Below are 10672 nucleotides of genomic sequence, written 5' to 3'. Positions count from 1 at the left end.
CCGCCGTTATCCACAGGATACCAATATCTGAAAAACAAAAAGGGAGAAACACACAAAAAACACACATACAGGAGTACAACACCCATCATTGTGAGCGGTGTTGTGCACCTTACAGTATGCAGCATCTTTTCAGATCGCTGCTTACAGTGTGGCACCCAAAGGGTTAAGGGAGGATGCATTGCATCCCCCTTAACCCTTTGGATGCCATACTGAACAATCTGGCCCCCAGGGGGTTAGTAAGGGTCCCCACTTAACCCCTTGGGGGCCAGACTGATGTCAGACTGCACCCATATCAGCAAGGAAAGAGTTAAGTGACTCCCCTTCCTTGCTGGGATAGGTGCAGTGCAGGGGAGGGGGGAGAGCTTTCTATTGACCCTCCCAGGTCTTCTCTCTTCGCCAAGTTCCAGCTCTTTATATGTCCGCTCAGCCAATTAGCTGGGCAGACATTTAAATCAAAATGTTTCTCCTACTGTTGCTATTGTGATAAAAAAAAAAAAATAGCATCATTAGAAGAAACATTTGCTGTTTTAATTAAAGTATTAATTAAGTATTATATTAAGCTGTATTACCGGCAATAGGAATTGCCGGCATTAATACAGCTCTCTGTAATAGTTATTGTTTAATTAATAAAGCACATTTTGGTTCAATAAAGCTATTTTCATTGTACAATAGCATAATTAAAACGAATACATGCTTTTTCAATTAAATATACTAAATATATATATATATATATATATATATATATATATTTATATATTTAGAATTGAATTAACAGTATATTTAATTGCAAAAGCATTGATTTGTTATAATTATGCTATTGCACAACGAAAAAAGCTTTATTAGAACAAAAATTTGCTTTATTAATGGAATATTAACTATCACAGGGAGTTGTATTATTGCCGATATTACAGTTCCCTGTAATATTGCTTCCCTGCTGTCCAAGGGAGCATAAACTTTATTACAACAGCTAAACAATTGTTAATTTAGATTTTGTTAACAAAAGTTAATTTAGATTCGAATATTCGATCACATATTCGGTCGAACTCGAATCTTTTTTTAAATAGCTATTCGATTGAATACTATACGCTCACCGATAAATGCAATCCCCTTGCATTAAATCTGCCAATTATTTTACTATATATTTACTTAATACAGTATATTCTATTTTTGATGAATTTTAAATAAAAGTGTGCAAAAATTTTCTTTGGCAATTATGCTTCGCTGGATTCACATCACTCATCCCTACCTATAAACATTCTTGGAAAATGCATGAACTTCTCATTGAGTCTACAAAATTAGTTAAACATTCTTGTACCCTGTGGGGGGCGTGAAACTGCTTCTTCGGCTGCAGAGATTGACAACAATTGCCAACTTTGTAAGTAGAAACAAGGAAAACGAGAAGTTTAAGAAAAACAAAGGACATATTTTTATGTGTCATAGAAAGTACAAAGCAAGAACAAACAAATATGCCTTCAAATGTGTCCATACCCCATATACCAAAAACAAATAAATTCTCCATGGCCTCCTTATATTTCCATTTGGTTACAAAATACTTCAGGATCAAGAATTTGCAAAAGCATTTTTAGGTTCTAAAATATGTTTTCTTGTATTTAGTTCCGGCTTGAACAGAATGATATAACATTTCGGGAAGAATATACAGCCCAAAAGTCCAGCATTAGAGGTCAGGATGGCAAATATCTCCACGGCCACCATGTATTTGCCTTTGGTGCTGAGATAAGCCGGGATCATGGCTATCCAGACACTGCAGAACACCAGCATGCTGAAGGTGATGTACTTGGCCTCATTGAAACTGTCCGGTAATGTCCTGGCTAAGAAAGCTGTAATAAAACTAACAGCGGCCAGAATCCCCATATAACCCAGGACAGAGAAGAACCAAAGATCTGACCCTTCATTACACTGAACTACCATCTTCTCCTTATAAGAGTGTGTGTCCAGCTCCTGGAAGGGGGGAGAGAGGGTCACCCAACTCATACAGATGACCCCCTGGACAGAGGAGCAGATCAGGAGCACACAGTTAGGGAGCGTTACTCCACTCCATCTGCTCCACACACTTCCAGGCTTGGTGGCTCTGAATGCCATGTAAACCATGATGGTCTTGGCCAACAATGAAGAGATGGATATTGAGAGTAGTATTCCAGTAGAGATCTGACGTAACCTGCAGGTTGTATCCACAGGACGACCGAGGAACAAGAAGACAGAGAGGAAGCTCAGCATGATGGAGACCAGGAGGACAAAGCTCAGGTTCTTGTTATTCGCTCTCACAATCGCCGTGTCACGTTGGGAAACAAAAATGAGAAGAATGAGAAGAGTCAGAATCCAGAAGAAAGTGGCTAAAGAGGAAAAAGCGATAGAAATGATGTCCTCAGTATAAGATAAATATTCCATCTCCTTCATCACACACAATGTTCTGTTCTCATTTGACCAGGCGTCTTCTGGACATTTCCTGCAGTTCTCACTATCTGTAATAGAAAGTCTTGGTGAGAGACGCTCATTCCTTGTGGTCACATGTGCCTCTCGTCTTGTGAAGCTGACAGACAAATGAAAAACAAATATACTGTAAGTAGTGTTTAGCGGAGTGGCCAAACAGTTTGGGCTAAGGCTTTCAACTTCTTTTGTCAAATGCTAAAGATCCGGGGTTTGGAGAACATTGTGAAACCTAAACTGTTCGGTAACTCTGCTCATGTTTGACTGGATGGTTACATGTGTATTTCTGTAATATCTTATTTTGTCTAGGTATGCACCCCAGGAATTGTGCAGTAGAATATGTTGGTGCTATATACATAAAAATTATCATTTTTGTATTTTTTATTAATCTTCCAGTATAGATAAAAATCCTCAATATATAGTAATTACATTTTTTTGTAGTTTCTTACATAATGCCCTACCACATACTGGACCAAATGTGCTGTTTATAGCTTGTTGCCTATGGTTATGACCTGTGGCTCATTTTTAACTTTCTGGTCACACATGGATGTCGGGAAAAGGTATATATGGACGGAAAGATTATTAAATTCTATATTTCTACGTATGTAATGTCATTTTTTCTAAGGTCTTGTCTAAGCCTGTAGTAAAGCCTAAAGTGTTTTTGCTGTGACCAGATCCTTAGGTGACTGTTCACAGATTCCCTGTTCAGTCAGTACCGCCTCGACTTTTGAGAAGGTTTTACCTGGAACATGTTTTCTGGGGTGGGGATTGGGGTACCTGGGGCCCATCAGAGGAAAATTCATCTGTATCTATGACAAATCCCTTGTAATAACGTGTTTTCAGCTGAACCAAAACTGTCAGAATACCGTACACTTATAAAGCTTTCACTGTATAAATGACAGTATCACCCATATAAAGACAGATATTAATAAACACAGGCTTTGCACACCATATACTGGAAGTGAATTACAGTGCACTTTCATCCAGTGACTTAAAGGTAATGTCTTCTCTGATTTTAGTCGCTCATTTTTCGCTTTAATCTCCATCTGGCTCGGCAATCATAAAAAACTTTTCCCGCGCACAACTAATCCCTGCAGAATCTGCCAGAGAAACATTTTAGGCTTCTTGCTCATACAGTAGGCATCCTTTGTTTCCTCACATAATAGTTAGATTGCCTGTGTGCCTCCCATATAATAGTTAGGCCCCTCTGTGCCACATATCTAGGTGCTGACAGCTAACTGGCTAGGCCAGCTGTCAGTCACCATCAAGGGTACACCTGATGCCTCTCAACCGGGGGTGGTGAGGCCCCGGCTAGACAAAAAAAAAAAATGAAACAGCTGGCTGGTTGGCAGGGGCGTGATCGGGTGGCCCCCGGCAACCAGTCCCGCTCCTCCGCAGACGTAGTGTGAAATCAGAGCAAGGCAGTGAGGACAAAGAGAACCATTAGACGTGAGTGAGGAAGCAAGTGAGCCTCCCCAAAATTATACCAGACACAGCATGGCATTGAGCACACAGGGAACCATTAAAAGTGAGTGAGGAGCAAGTGAGCCTCCCCAAAATTAGGCCAGACACTGCACAGCATTAACCCCTTGCCTCTAAAGCCTGTTTTGGCCTTAATGACCAGGCTCATTTTTCAAAATCTGACCTGTCTCACTTTATGCGCTCATAGCTCAGTGATGCTGTAACGTATGCTAGCGATTCTGAGATTGTTTTTTCGTCACATATGGCACTTTATATTAGTAGCAAAATTTGGTTACTACTTTGTGTATTTTTTGTGAAAAACATCAAAATATCATGAAAAATTTGAAAATTTTGCATTTTATGAACTTCTGAAATTCTCTGCTTCTAAAAAAGCAAGTCATAGCACATAAATTAGTTACTAAATCACATTACCAATATGTCCTCTTTATTCTGGCATAATTTTGGAAACATATTTTACTTTTTGAGGGTGTTATGGGGCTTAGAAATTTATTAGCAAATTATCACATTTTGTGAAAATTTCCAAAACTGATTTTTTTTTAGGGACCAGTTCTTTTTTTAAATGGATTTAGAAGGCTTGTATACTGGAAACCCCCATAAGTGACCCCATTTTGGAAACTAGACACCTTAAAGAATTATTCTAGGGGTATAATGAGCATTTTAACCCTACAGGGGCTGGAGGAAAGTATTCACAATTAGGCCGTAAAAAAATCGAAAATTTAAGTTTTCAAATAATATAAACGTTTAGATTAAAGTTTCTCATTTTCAAAAGGAACATGAGAAAAAAAGCATGCCAAAATTTGTAACGCAGGTTCTCCTGAATACAACGGTACCCCAGATGTGGGCGTAAACCACTGTATGGGCACACAGCCGGTCTCAGAAGGGAAGGAGCGCCAATTAGCTTTTTTAATGCAGATTTTGCTGAAGAAGTTTCTGAGCGCCAGGTGCGTTTGCAGAGCCCCTGTAGTGTCCGCAGAATAGAATCCCCCCAAAAGTCACCCCATTTTTGAAAGTACACCCCTCAAAGAATTCATCTTTGGGTAGGATGAGCACTTTGACCCCACAGGTATTAGAGGAAAGTATTCAGAATTAGACAGTAAAAATGAAAAACACGAATTTTTCCAATAATATGTTTGTTTAGTTTGAAATTTCTCAATTTCACGAGGAACAAGAGAAAAAAAAGTACCCCAAAATTTGTAACGCAGGTTCTCCTGAATACAACGGTACCCCATATGTGGGCGTAAACCACTGTATGGCCACACAGCCGGGCTCAGATGGGAAGGAGCGCCAATTAGCTTTTTCAATGCAGATTTTTCTGAAGAAGTTTCTGAGCGCCAGGAGCGTTTGCAGCACCCCTGTAGTGTCCGCAGACGAGAAACCCCCCAAAAGTCACCCCATTTTGGAAAGTACACCCCTCAAGGAATTCATCTTTGGGTGTGGTGACCATTTTGACCCCACAGGTATTAGAGGAAAGTATTCAAAATAAGACAGTAACATTGAAAAACTAGAATTTTTCCAATAATATGTTCGTTTAGTTTGAAATTTCTCAATTTCACGAGGAACAGGGGAGAAGCTGCATACCAAAATCTGTAACGCAGGTTCTCCTGAGTAGAATGGTACCCCATATGTGGGCATAAACCACTGTATGGGTACCCAGCTGGGCTCAGAAGGGAAGCAGCGCCAATTAGCATTTTCAGTGCCGATTTTTCCGAAGAAGTTTCTGAGCGCCAGGTGCGTTTGCAGCGCCCCTGTAGTGTCAGCAGAATAGAACCCCCCGAAAAGTCACCCCATTTAGGAAAGTACACCCCTCAAAGAATTCATCTTGGGGTGTGGTGACCATTTTGACCCCACAGGTATTAGAGGAAAGTATTCAAAAGTAGACAGTAAAAATGAAAAACTCGAATTTTTCCAGTAATATGTTCCTTTAGTTGGAAATTTCAAAATTTCACGAGGAACAGTAAAGAAAATGTACCCCAAAATCTGTAACACAGGTTCTCCTGAAAGTATTTAAAAGTAGAGAGTAAAAAAGAAAAACTCAAATTTTTCCAATAATATGTTTGTTTAGTTTGAAATTTCTCAATTTCACGAGGAACAGGAGAGAAAATGTACCAAAAAATTTATAACGCAGGTTCTCGTGAGTAGAACGGTACCCCATATGGGGGCATAAACCACTCTATGGGCACACAGCAGGGATCAGAAGGGAAGGAGCGCCAATTAGCATTTTCAGTGCAGATTTTGCTGAAGAAGTTTCTGAGCGCCAGGTGCATTTTTTAGTTTTCACGAGGAACAGGAAAGAAAATGTACCCCGAAATCTGTAACGCAGGTTCTCCTGAGTAGAACGGTACCCCATATGAGGGCATAAACCACTGTATGGGCACACAGCCGGGCTCAGAAGGGAAGGAGCGCCAATTTGCTGGAGCAAAACCGCAGCTAGAAACAGTTATTAGAATAGCACAGTTACTAAAATACAATAAAAAAATTAGATTGCAGGTAATATGGGGTGGTTACGGGTAATCTGGAGGTGGTTACGGGTAATCTGCGGTGGTTACAGACAATCTGGGGTGGTTACAGGTAACCTGCTGTGGTTACGGCCAACGTGGGGTGGTTACGGACAATCTGGGTTGGTTATGGATAAACTGAAGTGCTTATATGTAATTTGGGTTGGTTACGGCAATCTGGAGGGGGTCTTTGGCAATTTGGGGTGGTTAGAGGCAGTGTGCGGTGGTTAGAGGCAATGTGCGGCGGTCAGTGGCAACGTGCGGCAGTCAGTGGCAACGTGCGGCCGTCAGTGGCAACATGCAGCCGCCAGTGGCAACGTGCTGTGGTTACGTGTAATCTGGCGTGATTACGGGCAACCTGGGGCGATTAGGGGCAACGTGCAGTGGTTACGGGTAATCTGGTGTGATTACAGGCAACCTGGGGCGGTTAGGGGCAACGTGCGGTGGTTACGTGCAATCTGGCGTGATTACGGGCAACGTGCGGTGGTTACGGGCAATGTGCGGTGGTTACGGGCAACGTGCGGTGGTTACGGGCAATGTGCGGTTGTTACGGGCAACGTGCGGTGGTTACGGGCAATGTGCGGTTGTTATGGGCAACGTGTGGTGGTTACGTGCAATCTGGCGTGATTTCGGCCAACCTAGGGCGGTTATCGGCAACGTGCGGTGGTTACGGGTAATCTGGGGGGGGGGTAGGGGTAATTTGGGAGTAAACTGCAATTATTACTATAATAAAAAGTGTGTGTTTTATTTTTTTTTGTGTTTTTCACTTTTTGTACTTTATCCATTCATTTTCACTGTAATACTATGATTACTGTGATATTTTCTATCACAGTAATCATAGTTTAGTGACAGAGACCAAATTGGTCTCTGTCACTTTAAATTTTCAGAGCTGGATGCTTCTGGCGCACATGCGCACATCAGAAGCAGCCAGGACACCGAAGAGGAAGGAGCTCCAGGATCAGGTAACGTATAATGGGAATGGGGGGTGACTGAGGGACGGGGGTGACTGGGGGGGTGGGGGGCGACTTGGGGGGCGACACTGTAACACTTTTTATCCCCTGTCACCAATGATTTATGGTGACAGGGGATAAAAAGTGCCGGCAGCACTGGGAACAGGCGATCGGCGGTATATAGTATATACCGCCGATCGCCTGCTCCGGGACCACACAGGGGGGTCCCCGATCACTGCCCCATGCTCTCCGCTACCTCCAGTGGCGGAGAGCATGGGGCTTTGATCATTCTTTCATTTCCATCCCTGCGAACAAACATCGTTTGTTCGCAGGGATGGGGGCGGCCATCTTGGATCTGATGGCCGCCCGGGGAGGGAGCGGGTTAGTGATCGGGGCACTAGGGGGGCTGATCTGGGGTCTGATTATTACATTTTCATCTCCCCGTGAATCCACGGTGGGGGGAGATGAAAGTTGTCGGCGGCGCCGGTACCGGAGATTGCCGGTATAATGTTGATATCGGCGATCTCCGGTACCGGCGGCAGTGGAAGGGGGGCCGGGGGACACAGTGACAGTGGCGGCGGGAGGAGGCAACGTCCTGCACGCTCCTCCCGCCGCCCGATCGGCGGCAAACACCACATCTCCCCCATAGACGCTGCGGTCGCATCGACCGCGGCGTTTATGGGGTTAACTGCCCGGGGGGAGCGCGGCTCCCCTTCGGGCAGAGGCAGCGGGAGGATGTGGTGTGATACTGCCTCCTCCCGCTGCCCGATCTCACTTACGGGCTGCGGGGGGAGGCAGGAACAACATGACGTTCCCCAAACATTAACTACCTACTTTACATGACGTTCCCCAAACGTCATTTTGCGGCAAGGGGTTAAGCACACAGAGAACCATTAAAAGTGAGTAAAGAAGCAAGTGAGCCCACTCAAAAATTGGAGTGAGTCCAGGGGCTGGGATTTTTAGTGGACACGTACCTAGGTGCTGACAGCTAACTGGCTAGGCCAGCTGTCAGTCACCATCAAGGGTACACCTGATGCCTCTGAATCGGGGGTGGTGAGGCCCCGGCCACGGCTAGACAAAAAAAATAAAAACAGCTAGCTGGTTGGCGGAGGCGCGATTGGCGGGCCCCTGGCAACCAGTCCCACTTTTCCGCAGAGATACCAAGAATCTTCATATTGAGCTGCTTTCCCCGGGTGGACAGTTGAATTCAGGTGAAATCCAGGCTTTGTTCATTTTTATAAACATTAGCCTTACAGCGCTGTTAGTTGACAAGCGGGTGCGCTTATCAGTGATAATGGTACCAGCTGCACTGAAGACCCGCTCTGACAACACGCTAGCGGAAGGGCAGCACAGCACCTCCAAGGGGTAAAGCGCCAGTTCGGGCCACGTATCCAGCTTTGCAATCCAGTAGTTGTAGGTAGCAGAGTGATCGGGAAGGACGTTGGTATGGTCAGCAAGGTACTCCCTCACCATCTTCCTGAAGGCTTCCCCCCTACTTTGTCTAGACTGGTGACGGTTGACATTGTCTTGCTGGGGTGCCTTGAAACTGTAAAAGGCCTTGGAGAGTGTTCCCCTGCCCCTTGATAAGCTGCCTGCTCCACCGCTCCTTTCCTCTGCTCTTTGGCCCACAGAACTACGTCCTCAGGCGCTAGTGGTGTCAGATGGGAAGTACATTTTAAGCTTCTGCACCAGGGCCTGTTGATATTGATTCACTCTCATACTGCGTTCCTCGGCAGGAATGAGAGTGGAAAAGTTCTGTTTGTACCGAGGGTCCATGAGGGTGAACACCCAGTAATCTGTGTTGTAAAAAAAAATTAACCCGAGGGTCACGGGAAAGACAGCATAACATAAAGTCAGCCATGTGCGCCAGGGTCCCAACACGCAAGAACTCCCTTTCCTCACAAGGCTCATTTTCCTCCTCCTCCACCTCCTCCTCCTCCTATACCAATTCCTCCTCTTCAGGCCATACACACTCAACAACTAAGGACACAAGTTGACACAATGTGCTGTCAGGGAGATATAGTAACCCTGCCCGCCAGCACTTGTCCATGTGTCCGTGGTTAGGTGGACCTTGTCTCTGACTGCGTGGGTCAGGGCAGGGATGATGTTATCCGACATGTGCTGGTGTAGGGCTGGGACGGCACACCGTGAAAAGTAGTGGCGGCTGGGAACAGAGTACCGAGGGACAGCCACCGCCTATGAGGTTCCTAAAAGCCTCTGTCTCTACCAGCCAATAGGGCAGCATCTCCAAGCTCAGCAGTTTGCCTATGTGTACATTTAGGGCTTGTGCATGCGGGTCAGAGGAAGTGTATTTGCGCTTCCGTTCAAAGGTCTGCTGCAGGGACAGTTGAACGCTGCGCTTGGACACCTTGCTGGAGGGTGTGGAGCATAGTGGAGGTGAAAGGGTGCGTGTGGGCCTGGGCAGGGGGACTGACAGAGCCAGCCTGTGACACAGGGGAAGGAGCAGGGGTGCGACTTTCAGTCACTGAACGGCCTTGGTTTCACTGAGTGGGGTGTTTAGCACTCATATGCCTGCGCATGCTGGTAGTGGTTAGGCTGGTAGTGGTGGCTCCCCTGCTGATCCTGGCGTGGCACACGTTACACACTACAGTCCGTCGGTCATCTGCACTTTCTTTAAAAAAAACCTCCAGACTTCGGAACATCTAGCCCTGGCCACGGGAGTTTGACTCCTAGAAAAAGTTGCTGATCTACTCGCTCTGCCTGTACTTCTCCCTCTGCCCACCCCTCTTCCTCTTCTAACCGGTCCTGTGGGTGAATTTGCCTCCCCCTTAGAAGCACGGTCTTCACTAGGCTAATCCACCTCGTCCTTATCCACCAGCTCTTCCTCCAATGTCTCACTCTCCTCCTCACTTTGAGTTACATCCATGACAACAACCTCACTGTCTGACAACCGGGTCTCATCGTCATCATCAGACACCTCTTCCAACTCCACTTGCAAGTCCCCACTCTCATCACCCACTGACTGCGTGAGCTGCATAGTTTGGGCATCGAGACAGATCGACTGCTCCAGTTGCTCAGACTCAGGGAAGGGTCCAGAAAAGAGTTCCTGGGAGCATGGTGGTGGTGGTGGATCTGAATCCCTTCTTTCCCTGGAGGGGCCAGGCTGTGGGGAAGGACTCTGAGCTAATGAAGCAAGGGTTCCCCTCCCTTGGGTAGTGTGACTGGACTGCGTGGAAGACTGGGTGGTGGATAAGTTACTGGACACATTATCCGCTTTCCACGTGATCACCTGTTCACACTGCTGTGGTTTCAATATCGGTCTACCATGAGACCCCGTGA

The 10672-nt window shown here is 45.5% G+C and overlaps 1 protein-coding gene across 1 annotated transcript in view; it reads right to left on the bottom strand.

Annotated features, from left to right (window-relative positions):
• Positions 1-1560: 1560 nt before the first annotated feature.
• Positions 1561-10672, bottom strand: part of LOC138789168 (vomeronasal type-2 receptor 26-like) — a 50594-nt gene continuing 41482 nt past the window's right edge. The window contains exon 7 of the mRNA XM_069967771.1: positions 1561-2480. Coding sequence (XP_069823872.1) covers positions 1561-2480 — 920 coding nt within the window. The remainder of the gene's footprint in view (positions 2481-10672) is intronic.

This window comes from Dendropsophus ebraccatus, chromosome 4, assembly GCF_027789765.1.
Source record: "Dendropsophus ebraccatus isolate aDenEbr1 chromosome 4, aDenEbr1.pat, whole genome shotgun sequence".
Lineage (NCBI taxonomy): Eukaryota > Metazoa > Chordata > Amphibia > Anura > Hylidae > Dendropsophus > Dendropsophus ebraccatus.
The sequence above is the reverse complement of the archived record's forward strand: the minus strand, read 5'-3'. Positions and strand labels throughout refer to the sequence as shown.